This window comes from Melospiza melodia, chromosome 9 (assembly GCF_035770615.1).
Source record: "Melospiza melodia melodia isolate bMelMel2 chromosome 9, bMelMel2.pri, whole genome shotgun sequence".
In the NCBI taxonomy this organism is placed as follows: domain Eukaryota; kingdom Metazoa; phylum Chordata; class Aves; order Passeriformes; family Passerellidae; genus Melospiza; species Melospiza melodia.
Genome location: NC_086202.1, coordinates 15,162,081 through 15,178,436, shown reverse-complemented (window position 1 = coordinate 15,178,436; position 16,356 = coordinate 15,162,081). Strand labels below are relative to the sequence as shown.

At 37.1% G+C, this 16,356-nt stretch overlaps 1 protein-coding gene across 7 annotated transcripts in view; it reads left to right on the top strand.

Moving 5' to 3' along the window:
* The window catches only part of DNTT (DNA nucleotidylexotransferase), a 148,439-nt gene extending 132,553 nt beyond the window's left edge, over window positions 1–15,886 (top strand). For all 7 annotated transcript variants that reach the window (XM_063163457.1, XM_063163451.1, XM_063163455.1 and 4 more), the window contains one exon: window positions 12,197–15,886. In XM_063163457.1, coding sequence (XP_063019527.1) covers window positions 12,197–12,283 — 87 coding nt within the window. In that variant the 3' untranslated portion in view covers window positions 12,284–15,886. The remainder of the gene's footprint in view (window positions 1–12,196) is intronic.
* Window positions 15,887–16,356: the final 470 nt, after the last annotated feature.

Sequence of the window (16,356 nt, the reverse complement as noted above, 5' to 3'; positions counted from 1 at the left end):
CTAATGAAAAGACATCTCTCAAAATGCATAAGTAGGTGCTGATCCTGAATATTTTGACTATAGCTTTTTACTCATTTTAATTTCTAGGGCAGTAGAGAACCAATAATTTTCAATTGTGTTAATTCAATTATTCAATCAGTATGCTGGGGTAAGTTATTGAATGGGGGTAGGTTACTGAGTCTCATATTTTCTGTCAAAAGAAAAAAGTAATTAATTTGAGAAGAAGCTAGGTAGAGAGGAAGCTGGAAAAGGAAGCAGCTGAGGACTAGAGAGGAAAATGGCATAGGAAGTGGGAGTCGGAAGGGATGGTGGATGTACAAATTTGAAGTACATGCAGAGTAGCTGGAAAAAGCAATGGGGAATGGAAAGGGTAGGTTTAATTAGCAGCTCCATTGTGGAAAGGAATCTAGGTTGGTTGAAGAGAAAACCGAAAAGGAACACAAAAATAGAATGACAGGGAAGAGATGTAAGTGGAAGTTTGATGGACTGAAAAATAAATTGAATTCATCAGGCTAATGCTCTAAGCTGGCAACAAGAAGTAGGTAAATGTTCTGCTGCCCCAAATAACTGAGTAAACCATGCATGTCTCACTCAACTCTGGATATGGTGTGAGAGCAGCCTAGAGCTACATTAGAAATATGAGAGCAGGCATCAACAACTTAGCATAGGGGAGTAGCAAACACAGGGAGCTAGAACAGATAGAGATTATAAAAGCTCAGTTTTCTAAGACTGATTGATCCCACATTGGTCTGCAACTCAAGATTGTGTCATTGCTGTCAGCAAATATTTGTTAGCCCTGTAGCACAGTACATTTCCTGCCTTGTGAACAAAGCCTAAGCATCTTACAGGATTTCAAGTAAGCAGCATTTCTTTGAAGAAATGAAGTCTCTATGCATAAACATAGGAAAATTGAATTAAGGTCAAAATTCAATCCACCACATTCTGGGATTTCTTAAATTGCATGTCTTTGATTTTGCAATCCCAATAAAGTTCTTCTGTAGTGGTTTGTTTATAGTAATCCCATATGAATTACTCACAACTGAGTTTTGTTAAATCCAGGATTCTGCTTTTTTCTCATTTCATTCAGCCTTACAAAGCTTTATAAGGTAAAATACAAAAAACCCAACAGTATTTGACAAAGCTGCTGTAAATAGCACAGACTTAAAGTGAAATGTGTGTATAGCTAAAATGAAAAAGGAAATAATCCCTGAGAATATTTTTAAGGACTCTGTGGTAGTACAGAGATTGTCAGAGAACTGCAAGGACAATAAAATTTTTATCTGTTTTTGTATAAAACTGTGTGCTACTTGTTAAAGTTTTTGCCTGTTCTGTCAGACAGGAAGTTCCAAGTTTTCTTTCACTTTGTCTGCCCCAAACTAAAAACATTTTAGTCTGGATGGCAATATATTGTGAAATGTCTTTAATTTTTAAAATTGTAATGGGAGATTGGAATGCCTAACAATGTAGTGTTTTGCAACAAAGTAACCACAGATCTGTCATTTTAAACAGACAGTAGTTCCATTTTATGTACAATATGGTCTTGTTTACAAATGAAATTTTAGCAAGTTCTGTTAAGTCAACAGATAATGTTTTTAATATTGTATTTTTCAAACTGTCAGTACTTCAGCACTGGTCTTTTTCTTTCTCCTTCATCCAAATGACTTGGAGTAAGTAGATTGCATATAGAAAACGTGAAGATATTTTATTACACTGTGTTATGATACAGCCGGGTAAGTGCCTAGAATATTCTAATATTAGCCCTATTATTCTATTTTACTTGATTAATTTATTTGTTACTGTTCAGAATTTAATATTAATAAACCTTTAATAAGAGCTAGAGATGAGTTTACGAGAAACATTCCAGTCTGGTATTTCTGATTAAAAGCACAGGACAAGTCCAGTGGTAAGATGAAATGAGAACTTATGATTATGACTTCTATTACATTCAAAAATTATTCATGCCCAAAATTATTGGAATAAATTCCACTGCATTATTTTGCATCAGTACCATTACATATGATTTTGCCTGAGGGTATCAAGTCAATGGGTAATGCTTGCAATACTGCTTTTTCAATCATGCTTTGTTATACTGTCATTTCAAAAAGTAATTCTTCTCCCCTCTGATTTATTTATCATCTTGTTTGTAGCTGGCTTAGGAACAGATTAGATTTTATTTTAAGGCAGGCATGCTGATGTGAATATTACTGCAGAAAATACCAGTTAAACCTTAAAATTACATATGGAGATAATATATTGTCAGAGAAACTTCAGGTTATTGCTACTGAAAACTGTTATGACACTGTCAAATGAAAAATGCACTGTGTCTACAAATGTTGTGGGATATTATTATTGAATTTGTAGACATATTTCACATTTCTAGCATGATTAATACTTCGTAATTTATGTTCTATATTATAAATTTGTGCTGTTGGTGGTTGCATTCACAAACAGCTTAAATAGTAAAATGTCTAATTACAAGTAAAGCAAAAATCACCAATAGCCAGTCTTAAAAACAAACCTCTTTAAAAAAACCAAATGAAAAAGATTGGGAAAAGCACAGAAGGAAAGACACTTGAAAGGTGCTAGTCATGTTGTTTAGGAAAGTACTAGAGGACAAATTGTCAGATGTTGTAACTATCCACAAAGTATGAACAATGTGTGCTGACCATAATGAAGGCAAATTCTGATGGGTAATTACTGCACAGTTCCTTGGGGCTTGATCTGTAATGTTTTTTTCATCAAGCAATGTTTCATGTTGAGAATGTTGTCTGACAGAGTACTGGTGGAATGAGCTGCTGTCCCTCTCAGCAGAATATCAGGACCATGAAGAAGTTTTATTTTTCCATGGTACTTTCCAGCAGTGTTCATACTATGCAAGACAATCATTGAGTACAATTATTTGAAAGCTCTTACATAATGACAGGATTGTATGCATTTTTATATGGAAATTGCTTTACTTAGCCTTTTTTTCTTCCTCTGTTTCCCCACCCTCTCCATAAAATAATTTTTCTTGCTGTGAAGATTACTGAACACAGTGACTCTTGTTAGCACTTTGTCTACCTGATGATCAGCTGAAGATTTTAGAGAAGTAGCCACTATTTTACAGACCAGCTTTCTGTTGTATTCCCATACTTTCACTGTCTATTGAAGGCACTCAACTGTTGTATTCATATTGTTGTATAATTATATTTCCTGAGTCTCGTACCTTCTGGGTGTTTATCACATGGCAGATCTTCTCAGCAGTGGTGTTGTTGCTTCTCGGTCAGGGCTCCTCTCCCCAGGCTCTCCCTGACCACCCCGCCCCCTTTTATCTCACCTGCATGGGCTACAGCTGCTGCCCAATCAAGGACATCACAGCTGCAGCCCATTTACAATAACTAGAACCAGGGCGGGGTCACTAATACAATAGAGAGATCTTTAACTGCTGTTCTTACAATACATAAGTTAACTCAGGCCCCCACATTTCCCCCTTTACTTTTACCAACTTTACAATTACAATTTACATATCTGTCCCAGCTCTCAGGCTGCCACAGCTCGCAGCTGTCTAGTCCCAGCTCTCAGCTGTCTAGTCCCAGCTCTCTGGCTGCTACAGCTCGCAGCTGTCTTGAATACATACATAGAATATATACATATCCCTCTTTTTTCCTTTTTTTCTTTTTTTTTTTTTTTCTTTTTTTCTTTTTTTCTTTTTTTCTTTCTTTTTTTTTTTTTTCTTTTTTTTTTTTCTCTTTTTTTTTTTTTCTCTTTTTTTTTTTTTCTCTTTTTTTTTTTTTCTCTTTTTTTTTTACTTCTAGCAACTTTATAACTACAATATACATATCTATTTTAGCTCTCAGCTGTCCTTACACATATCTGTCCCAGCTCTCAGGCTGCCACAGCTCGCAGCTGTCTAGTCCCAGCTCTCTGGCTGCCACAGACATACCTGTCCCATCTTCTGGAGTCCCAGCTCTCTGCTGTCCTTCCTTCTGGAGTCCCAGCTCTCTGGCTGCCACAGCTCGCAGCTGTCCTTTCTTCTGGAGTCCCAGCTCTCTGCCGTCCTTTCTTCTGGAGTCCCAGCTCTCTGCCGTCCTTTCTTCTGGAGTCCCAGCTCTCTGGCTGCCACAGCTCGCAGCTGTCCTTTCTTCTGGAGTCCCAGCTCTCTGGCTGCCACAGCTCGCAGCTGTCCTTTCTTCTGGAGTCCCAGCTCTCTGGCTGCCACAGCTCGCAGCTGTCCTTTCTTCTGGAGTCCCAGCTCTCTGGCTGCCACAGCTCGCGGCTGTCCGGGGGATTCCATACCTTCTTTCGATGTTCGTTGTGGCTGCATGTTCTTAATCACGTCGGGGTCACCAGATGTTGTATTCATATTGTTGCATAATTATATTTCCTGAGCCTCGTACCTTCTCTCGATGGTTTTCCCATGGCAGATCTTCCCAGCAGTGGTGTTGCTGCTTCTCGGTCAGGGCTCCTCTCCAGGCTCTCCCTGACCACCCCGCCCCCTTTTATCTCGGTTACCTGCATGGGCTACAGCTGCTGCCCAATCAAGGACATCACAGCTGCAGCCCATTTACAATAACTAGAACCAGGGCGGGGTCACTAATACAATAGAGAGATCTTTAACTGCTGTTCTTACAATACATAAGTTAACTCAGGCCCCCACACTCAACCTCCTGTCAGTCAGTGCACTGCAGGAATTTATGGGTCTTCCATAAAGCTTTCTCTGCAGTTGCTTTACAAAATTCTGGGTCTGTAAGTGGTGTAAAATTGCAAAGCTCTTTGTTATGCTGAGGCTCAGAGCAGATTTATGTTTTCCACCAAAGATGTACCACATTCATTCTTGTAAAGTTAACAGCAGCATAGAGAAGGAAGAGAAAATTCTGGCTTTGTGCTCAGTGTTTGCAGAGCCTGCTTTCACCTTGCTCACGGCGGGTCAGCAGAGAGGAATGGAGTGGGCTGTGATGCTGAAGGTAAGGCTGCCTGGCAGAGCATGACAGCCCTGCATGACAGCTGGAAATCCTGGTGCATGGGCTGCAACTGCTCATGGAGAGATCAAAGAGATGCACCTTCATCTGTTAAAAAGAAATGGAATCATAGTCCCTGTGGCTTAACATTGGTATCACTAAATTCTGATACTGATGTCAATAATTCTGAAGTGTTGATGGTGACTCTGGGCTCCTCTTAGTAATTTTAGTAAAAATCTCTCTCTGTTGCCATATGCATTCCTTTTTGACATATAGCATATAAAACACAGCCCACTCTCCAGCTTAAGGTGATGCTCAGTGATTCAAGTTCCACATGGTAAGGGTAGAAAATAGCATGGAGCTAGGTATTTAGGGAAGATTTTAAAGAAATATGCTTGGGAGCGGATAGCTTTCACTCACATTATTTGTATTATTATAAGTTGTAGAATAAATCAATATAAACCAAGTAATTATGCTTGTGTTTAGGTTAGTAAACTCAAATATACTCAAAACCACATGCTAATTAAGTCAGCAAAATGCTTATTTTCCTTGGAATCAGTTCCTAGCTATTGTTATGGAGAGTCATCATGCATTTTCTGATAGATTTCCTCAGACCTTGTGGCTTTTACTTTTTAGAGCTCCTATCTGCACCAAATACCAACAAATACAGTCTGCAAAAAATCACTCCAGAAAGTGATTGCTTTTTGATAATGAGGAAGGTGGGAATATCTTTTTGCAAGTAAACAACTATTGAACAGGCAATAATTGAAACACTCGAAGTTTGCAACATCCTTTTTCTCCCTTTCTTGCAGCTGCTCCTTTTGCTGCGTCACTTTCCAGGCACTTTCCTGCACCTTCCTCTCAGAAACACACTAACCCACTTATCCATTCAGATGGAGCAAAACCAGGTTAAGATTTTTATTCAACCTGCTGCAAGGCCCTAGCTAAGTCTTAACTAAGGCCCTAATAAGTTTATCTAAAGTATTGCTCTATTCTAGGTGCCCTTGTTTGCTTTTTCACTGACTGGTGGTTGGAGTAAATTTGTGTGGCTCTGTAAATTTTGGCTTGAGTAAAGTGTTGTGAATCATTATATTAGATATTTTAGTCTGAGCTTGCATCCTCCTGAATTCAGAAGTGACTGAACTCAAATTCCACTGAAATTTTCTCTTCGCTACTTTCTTCAGTTTTACCCCCCAGTCTTATTCTTATTATGTGTGTTGGACTCATTCTCCATGTGGAAGTTGTGAACTGCAGCAGCTCATCAGCATGTTCAGTATGGTCAGAACTGTTAGCATGGGGAGCCCCTTGAGGAGGTCATTCAAGTCACTCATTCTGTAACTCATCCATCCAGGTTTGGCTTTAGCCTTTTTCTACTCTGTTACTGACACCCTCCATTCTGTCCTCTCCTGTGGTTTTTTGTTGGGTTTTTTTTGGTTTTATTTTTTTTACTTATTTTTAGAAAATGTTAGTAGCATCTACATATTTATGATTCCAGGATAAGCCTAATTAAATTTGATGGGGATCAAGGATATATACAACTCAAAGTGTTTATTCTGGGACTCGCAATAACTTAATTGTCAATAAATAGAATGTCCAATTAGTTGTGCCATGGAGTGAATTTGGATAATTTTTCATCAATCAGTCTGTATAATATGATTACCTCTCTTCTGATTGACCTTTCTGGGGGAAGATGTAAGTGTGAAGCTAAAACTAACATATGCTCTGTCTGTCTTGTCTTCTCTTGGGTTTTCCTGACTCAGTTGCTTTGACAGTGGTCCTTGTACTTGTCACATCCAAGGATTCTTAGACATCTGCCTTCAGCTTCAGATTCAATGGTTGGCTTTGGAACTCAAGTTTCTGTTTTAAAATTATGCTTCCCTTGCTAGGGGATGACTTTTTTATGACCTCTGTGTTTTCAAGTTTACTTTTTGTTGTGAGCTAATGGAGGCTCGTGAGGCAGCTCAGGCTTCCCAGTGGGAAACAGCATTGAACTTGTATGATTTCTTAAGGCTTGTTTGCTAAAGTTCACCAAAAATTCAGGCAGCTCACTGTAGTAAAATGGAAAAGTCTTTGGGATGCCTTTAATTTTGCACTGAGACCTTCCTTTTCTTCTCACTGGATTTGTGTACTTTCAGTCACAGGCACCTTTAACTCTCAAAAATAGCAAGTAAATGCAATTATATAGGTAGAAAGCACTAGATAGTTGCCTACACAATTTACCTTTGAAAAATTTGACCGGTTGATGGAACAACATATTTATTGCTTTCTGGTCTCTTTGTTCTTTCTTTCTTTTCTTACCTTTCAGGCAGGCCTCATTTCTGTTTGTAAAGAATAATATAGCACAAACCCCAAAATTGTCTTGCAATTCTGATCATACAGTAAATGAAAATGTGACTACTTCAAGCTTCCAAATGTCTTTTTATTTCTTTTCTTCTCAGTATTTTGTGGATTAAAAGAAGTTGCTTGGGGCTATTGTAATGTATTACATTTAATATTCATATATCAAGAAAAAATCTACTTGTTTAAAAATATTTTAACAATGGTTCCTATGGCATTCACAGAAATCCTCCCATAAAAGTGTGGGTTGTTTGCACCTCTTCTAACTTGGTTTTATTTCAGTATATGGTTATTTCAACATTTTCACAGATGAGAATAAATTTAATGCTCTTCCCATTTATTGTCAGAACCTTGCACTGAACTCGATGAAATAGGACCTCTGAGGACAGATGATAGCTGCAGTCAATCTAAGAATTGCAGGAAATGTTGAAACAAAAATACTTCAGTGCATTGTTTTGTGGATATGTGATTGTACACACTTCCTTGATGCAGTGCTCAGACTGTCTCACAAGCTGAATATTTTCGGCTTGGTATGCAGGAGTTTAGCTCAAAATAATCCAAAAGTCACAAAATAATGAAATGTATACCCATACTGTCAGGTATGCCTTATAAAAGGCTGACTTAGTAAACACAGCTTCTTCCTAAAGTTTCTGCAGTGCTGGTGTGACCCATGTGCCCTGGTGGTGCATCAATACCTGAACTGGAGAACTGGCCCAGGGGCAGAGAACAGATGGGGTAGCACTTGGGTCAGGTAAACACCCAGAACATTCCCACTGGCAGTCATGTGGCAGATATGATGCATTACCTAAGTTTCTGCCTTCACAATTCTTTCTGTATGCTCCTTTTTAAAATTATTTTTTCAAGAATGCAAATACTGTTTGAGCAAATGGGATCAGAGAAAAAGTGAGTGTGACCAATTTAATAGCTTTGTACTTTTAGTCTGATATGCCATTGAGGTATATTCTATCAATTGTGGGTCTGACATTATGGTGCACTGCTTCGCTGAATGCCATGGCCTTCCATATCTAAAGAAGCTGCTGCAAGGAAAGTAAGCAGCATCGTCTTTTCATTTGTCCCAATCAACTTTAATTAAAACTCTTCAATTGACTTGACATAAGGACTTGTGAAGATATCACTAAAGTGACAAATGCATGTGTAAGAAATTTAAGGTGCATTGTGGTATCTTTGACCATGTCTGATTAAGCAAGTGCTATTGCTATCATCATTCATCTACAACTGACTTTACCCATAAATCTTATTTTTAGAATGGACTCTGTCCAAGCACAATGAACAATTAAGTTCCAAGTTTGCAAATGACAGTCTGTCCTCTTCTTTTCTGTTGTTCATTTATCATAGTCTTGCTTACGGCCACTGTGATAATTTGAGATGTAAAGTGATGGGGGTTTAGACTGCTTGGGATTTATCATTCAATGTACTGGTAGAACTACACAGTTAGGTATGATGATATTGTCATTATATCTCCACTTTATTAATTTTAAAAAGAAAAGGAAATATTAAGGTAATTAAACTGATGTGAATGTGTGCCGCATGTTAAACAATATGAAAATCAGTGATAGAAGACAAAAATTAAATTTAAAATCCCTAGACATCTTGTGTAATATTTTGCCATTTTAAAGCATGCAACATAATCCTGGACACAAAGTAAAGGTTAGAATAAATGTGTATGTTAAGGACATTCCAGGTACTTGTCTAGAAGCACAGTTTTATCAGAGTGTTTTGTTATTTACTAAAAAGGTACTGTTGGCAATAATCTCTGTGCCCTTCCTCCCCTCCCCAGTTTATTTCATGTACTAGTACAGCAGAAGGAGTCCAGATAGACCTCAGTGTTCATGGTCCTTCTGGATCGTTTGCAAAATAATGTGCCTTGTACACAATGTTAAAATTTTCAAAAGAATAATGAAATCTGCTAGAGTATGACTGCATTCTTTCTGAATTACAGCTGTGAAGAATATAAAAGTCAGGGCTCTGAAAAGAGTAGAAAAAATGGGATATGGAAGGAAATTACTCGATCTTTAAGAGTGCAATTTGGCTGTGAACAAATTTTCCAATAGTTTATAAAGCAGAGTTATGCCAGTAATCAATTAGGAAACTTCATACTTAATTCTTGTTCTTCAGCTAATACCAAAGATTATAAGGATTTAAAGAAATAAATTAATAAAATTTCCACCATGTGTCTTATCTTCAGAACAGTGGATTTCACATGCATGTACAAACCTGGAGTACTTCACTCTGCAGCAGATTCTGTTGGTTCAGAACAATCAAATCCCATTTCATTAATGATAATATGTGGTACTAACTTCTATTTCTGGGTGCTTCAAACCAATTTCCTATGTTCATCTTCAGATGGGTTAAGTAGTAATGAAATGCTTTAGTGACAGGCTAAGACTTATTCATAGTATTACTTAAGTGTAATAGAATATTTATTTTGATATTTGGCAACACACTGTTATTGCCAAGCAATTTGGTAATAAACAGTTGGGTATCAGTCTGCTTGGAATACAATTAAATTTGTGTCTTTCAAGAAGGCTGTGCTGTTGGCTATTGCTGATTTAGATAACTAAAACTAGAATTCTGCTTTATCAAGTAATGGTTTTGTTTTGCTGGATTCATTGTATTAAAATGTGATATCAAACCAAGTGATATGAACTTTGGCAATGATGGTTAGGATATCATAAAGCTGTGCTAGCTCTGTGCCTTCACTCTCTGCTTCTCTTTCATCAAAAGTATTATTGATCATTAATGCCAAAATGAAAAATAAGTGGTAGCAACTCATATAAGAAAACATTTGGATAGCAATTGCTCTACATTAGGTGTAGTTAATGGTCATGTTTACAACCACAAATTTAATATTTACATGCATTGAAATGACAGAATTGATTAAATGGGACAAGAGAAGAGTGTATCAGAAGCTCCAGAGCATTGTTTTTTGTAAATTTGATTGATGTTGGTGGGGCATGTTCTGAATCTCCAGAATATTAGTAAGAAGATGAAATAAAATCACAACTAGGCAAGCAGTTCATTACTTGTCTTGAGGAAAAAGAAAAAAGCAAGAAAGAATGGTAGCAAACGCAATAATCAAATTTGCAGCACTGTATAAGCATAGATTGACATAGAAGGAAAATCATAGGTTATGATTAACATTAATAACACTTACATTGCTAAAGCAGTTGGCAGATATCAGCCAGAGATTCATTTAGAAACATTGCTTGTAGCTACTGAGAATGGTATTCAGCATCAAATACTTTGTATTAGAAATTTTCCCTGTCAAGCAAATGAAATGAGTTTAGCTTGCAGGAAAACATAAAGTGACAGAACAAAAGAAATGGAATGCAATTTGGGGTCCCAGAGATATGAAGAGCTTCTATTAAAGAGTGTCTGTAACATCTGTCTACAAGTGTAAGATTTTTTTTTTCTTGTTTTACTTTTGTTCTTTTTTTTTTTTTTGCAGTAATGTAGGTGTATGGATTGCCCTCTTTTTCTTAATAATACTAAAAGAAAAAAAAAATAGCAAAAAAATCCCTAAAATCCTGTCCTCCCAGGAGACACTTGAGGAACAAAATCTCAGTATTGTTATTCAATGGGCAGTTGTTGACGTCTTGTTTCCTTTTCTTTTCTCTTGTTCAATTTATATTTTCTACCATTTTTTCCTTGTTCTGTCTATGTGAAAAAGTTCAGTATTTCTGCTGTTCAGTGTTATTGGTAGGTTCCTTTCATTCCAGAATCTGACATTTGAACTTCCTAGGAAAAAGAGGGATATTCTTTCTCTATGCTTTATAAGCAATCTTTGCTATTGCAGAGACAACTTTAATCACTCAGCTCTTGGTTGTGGCACCAGAATGCCAGAAGTTGTTGCACCATGCCGTGGTTCTATCTGATGTAATCATGGCCTCCTCTTCCTGAGCCATTCCCATGGGTGTGCTGGACAGCACAGCCCTCCTGGAGGCACTGCTCGGCAGCTGACAGAGCAGAGGTGCTGCTGCTGGCACACAGGCTCCCAAACATTGGGGTGGTCAGAGATTCTCCTTACTCAAAGGAATTTATCAGTGGGTTCTCCAGACAGCATCTCCTCTTTCACAGCAGTGAGTAAACCTAGAAACTCAACCCTGAAGTTTTCCCAACACTTGAGTTAGATTATTCAGAGTTGAACACTGATTTAGACTTCAAATGATTCAGGAATTGCTGAAATATTGAAATATCTTTCTTGCTTCCAAACTCTAAATTGTGAGGCTTTTACTGTTTTAATATTCACCTATCTCAGCAGCTTTTAAAATTATTTTTGTACTTTAGTGAAGAAAGGAATGCATAAGGCTATGTACTTTATTGTATCAGCCATCATACAGTATGCAGGCGTGTGAGTGTTCCTGTGTAAAAATGATCTCCTGTATTATCAGAAGTGCAAGTATAAAAAACAAAACTGCCTTGTACTGTAAAATATTCAGGAGTGTGTGTCAAGAACAAAAACGCTTGGCTTTTAATTGATGCTCTTAATGCTTGGCTATGGACAATTTGTGTCACCATCAAATCAGTTTGAATGCACTTATAGAGAACATTACGGTATTAATTTAAAAACATTTGTGATTTCATGAAGGAAGTCCTGCTATTGACCCTTATGAAAGGGAAATGTAAGTTGGATTTGAGGGTCTTGAAAAAGTAAATCAAAACAAAGTTTTAAGCTAGTCATTAAAAGTGAAAACATCAAGAAGCATTAAAATTCTTTTTTAATAAAAGAAAATTAACTTTCTTTTGCATTTCAGGGTAGGCACGCTGATGAAGACAGTGTATTCTATAGAGGATACAATGGGTAGAACTGTCAAATATTAACTCCTTTTCAACAGCAAAAAACATCAATTGAAATTTCTTTCTAACACCCTTATTGACTTTCCTTTAATTTTTTTTCACAGAGGATCTTTCTCAAAGCTGGAAGTGAGGAAGAAATCTTTGCACATCTTGGCTTGGATTATGTCGAACCATGGGAAAGGAATGCTTAAAATTATTTTCCAGCGTACATTTATCAGTTGACTGCAATGGTCTTTCTGCCCACCTTGCAGTCTGGTATAGTTATATAAACATATATATAATAAGTATTTCTATGACAACAAAAAAATTTACATAAGTATTAGAAGCCACTTGCACTTGCTAATGTTCCTAGAAGATAAGCGTTTAAATTTTTCAAAATCTTTTCCAGTCCTTTCTAGTTTTGAAGCTTCTACGTGGGAGTGATAACACAGAGCTTGTTTTGGGGGGAAAACTTGGAACTGGTGAGATTTTTGCTTCTGGTAGGAATTTAATGTTAGTATGAACAATACGTGTTTTTTAAAGTAGTCAGCTACAACAATATGTAAATAATTCAAAACATTTGAGCTGAGTCAAAACATTACTGAAATGTATGCTGGTCTTTAGCTGAATTTCTTATGTATTTTGCTGAGTCCATGTATAAAATTGCTCTGTGTATAAGGCTTAATGACCTAGGCAGTAACTGCTTTGCAGTCTCAGCAACTGTAGGCTTCAGCTGTAATATTTTTGCAGGTAGGGCACCATTCTACAAATACTATAAACAAATTGATTATTCAGTGAGGGTTAAAAAACATTTCACAGGAAGGGATTTTGAAAGGGAAAGTGGAATCACTCAGTAGCAATCTTCAATTGTGTAGAATAATACTATAAATTTATAGTACTGATTTGGACGGAAGAAGAGTCAGGTTATGAGATGTAATGGTCCTCAATCAGGAATTTGAATCATAACCTGCATGAAAAAGAAATGGTTTTAAAGTGTCAGGCTGGTGACTGCTCCAAGACAAAAGATTTTAATTATCTGTGCTCAATTTAGATAGATGGAACTTTATTTACTAGTCAGTGTGAGCTGTTGGGCTATTGACTGCTCTGGAGTGGTATTCCCTGTCTTTAGTCAGAAATTCACGTAGGATGTGAGAAGCTTTCAGATAAAATTCCTACAAGATATTTTGTTTCCAGAAAATGTCTAGGTAGCTCTTGTGATCATAATGACAATGAAGGAGTCCTAATACATTTATCCTTTAATAAACAGGGCCATTCAGTGCTTTAGGAAATGTAGCTATTTACTGATCATTCATCATTTGAGAATAAAGGTGGTTAAGAGCACCAGGATTGCTCAATTAATTTTCTCCTTAAAAATGTGGATTTTTTTTCCCTCTGTTGAGGCTGGCTTCAGCTCTTGACATGATGAGGAAAGAATGGCAATGACAGGGCTGTGCCCAACAGTAATTACTGACAGTAAACCTTCCCATATTCAAACAGTATCTGTTATTTTAAAGAGTGTGCTTATTTTGTTACTCATTACTTTAAACTGGGTAATAGACTTTTAGAGGACTGTGTTGTAAACTGTTCCAAAACCTCAGTCAGAGTTGTAGAAAAATGCATTGATGGCAGGAATTTGCTTCTTGCCTGTGTCAATAAAACCACCCCATTGCAGTTTTGCTAACTGAGCTGAAAATACAATGCTACTTCCTAAACTGCTCTAACTATGAAGCACTTGCATTGCTTCCTGCTTTATTGTGCTGATGTTTGAAGTAGCTTCTCTGTGTTTTGCATCAGGATGCTGACACTTAAGTAGCAGTGACATTTTTCAGTCCTAATCGAAGAAAAAAAAAGCTATGGTACCTTGTCTGAATATTCTTTCTACTTGGCTAACATTTATAACAATTATCCATGCCAGTTGTGCTGTTTCTGCAAACTTGAAGACGCACACAAAGTATCAAAAATTCTGAATTCCACATAAATAAATAATTCACATCTTGGGTGCCTATGCATCACTTATAATTATGCCACCTGTAAGGAAAAAGATACCAGCACAAGTTCTGTCAGCTCCTCCAAGACTAGAAGAAATCAGCATATCACTTTATTCTCTTACTTCCCTCAATTTTTCTGAAGTTTATTTAGAATACATCATACAGATTGCTCACTGAATTAAATATTTTAAAAAATATATGGACCTGATAAATGAGGGATTGTGTTAAAGAGAGGAACAGCCTAGATGACCAGGATGGTTTGACCATGAAGAAGATGCCTTCTCTTGTGCACACCCTCACTGGAGCAGCTGCTACCCCAAATAGTGTTGCAGGTACCAATAGTGTTCAGGACCATCCCTGACAGCAGCTGCCAAACCAGTCAGCTGAGACAGCAATTAGAAAAGATAAAAATCATAATGGAGAGCTGGGAGGGAGCAGGTTAAAGGAAATGAAGCCTTTATCAGCTGAGCATGTCTGGATCCATGTGCTAGTGAAAAGTTCCTCCGGTGTGATGGAACTGTTGGAGTCAGTGGTAGCAAAGCTTCTGAGCTCATGAAGGACAGGTGGGGCCTCAGGGCCTGGAAAGGGCAAACACTTGTAACAAGAACAGACCAACATTTGTAATTGAAGGAAGGAAAGAGAGAATTTCAGATCAGTGCACTTAATATCTCCTAAATTGCTCGAATGATTAATAGACTGTATTTTTAATGCACCTCGAGGAAAATAAAGTGATAAGTTATTGGTAACGTGTTCATCAGAAACAAATCATGTCAAACTAATTCAGTTGTAAAGTCCCTGGAGGCTGTTTTTTTTAAAATGTCTGTCCCTCCTCCCTTGCTTTTGCACCAAGGCAATTTGGCAAGTAGTGAGTAGAGAGGGATCACTGGTTTAATAAGCATCTACAAACTAATGCTCTAAAAATTACTAAGTAATTCTGTCTCTGGGAAAAAAAAGGAAAAGTAAAAGGAAAGCCACTGTTATTTTTGTTTCATTGTTTGAAGTATTATATGATTTGTTTAATAAACTCTTAAGGCAAAGGCAATGAGATGTATTTAGTTTGGTGGGTAATAATGTAGTTAATGTCTAAAGGACTGATGTATTGAAGGAAAAGCTAATTCTATCTATACAGCACTAAAAAATTGCAAATCTGGGCAACCTAAACACTCATACAACTGAAGCCACATGGATTTTCTGCAAATAACTGGAAACCTGAGAACTGCTGCTGCTTTGCATAAATAACTCCAGAATGTTAAAAAACCCAAACCCAAATATTTGCAAATATTATAGTTATAGTCCCCAAATGAAATGTCTTTTCTACAGTTTATGGGCAGATTTTTTTGGCTTTCTCAGGTGAGACTATCTTATTCCTTGGTATGAAATATATTATTTCACTTTTTGAACAGCTTTTACTTCCTATTTTACAGTTTTCTTTGGCAACTGCAGTTAAAATAACCAGGTCCTGGGACTAACAGGTTAGTTAGTGTCACATAAACAAATGAAGACAGAGAGCTCGTAGAAAGCTGTTTAATGTCTCCTTCAATAAATGTGTATCATAGGCAACCCATAAAATCTAACACTATTTTTGAGTGGGTGCCCTCCAAACAAATACTATTCCCAAATACTACTGGTGGTACAGAAACTCCACATGTGGGGGGGTGATGCTGGAATACACATCCCAAAAGCCCAGGTGCCTCAGGGAAATCACTTGGCTGATGAGAACCAATCCTATCTGCACATGGTGACTGACCATGGGGAGAGAAGGAGAGAGAACATGTGTAGGGTAAGTACAAAATCTCCCAGTTTTAAACACACTTACTGAAAACCAAGCTAATTTTTTTATGGTTGCAGATATTTGATTCCAGTTCCTTCATTAATGCGCAGCAAAAAATAATACTAAATGGTATATTTCCTTTTGTGTTTCATTCTTGCCAAAATCAACATGCTCATTCAAAGGGATTTTTGGAAATGGCAAGGCTCCCCAGACCCTTTCCCACCATTATGAGGTGTTAAGTGAACAATATTTATATAAAAATAACTCAGATGCATTTTTTATTCAATAAATAAAGCCTTTTTAGCAGGATAGCATAATTTCATGTGTTTGCTGCTATATATACACATACTATGTCCAAATTATTTTAAGTTTTCTATAAGCTTCAATGTCTTTTCCTCTTAAGGAAGCTATGCATAAAGATACAATAGAAAATAGCAAGAAAGAGCTCTATTTTATTTGATGATTTCTCTGCTGGGGAAGGGCAGATTATATTCCAGAAATTTGTGGTTGCAACATTTAGGGGAAA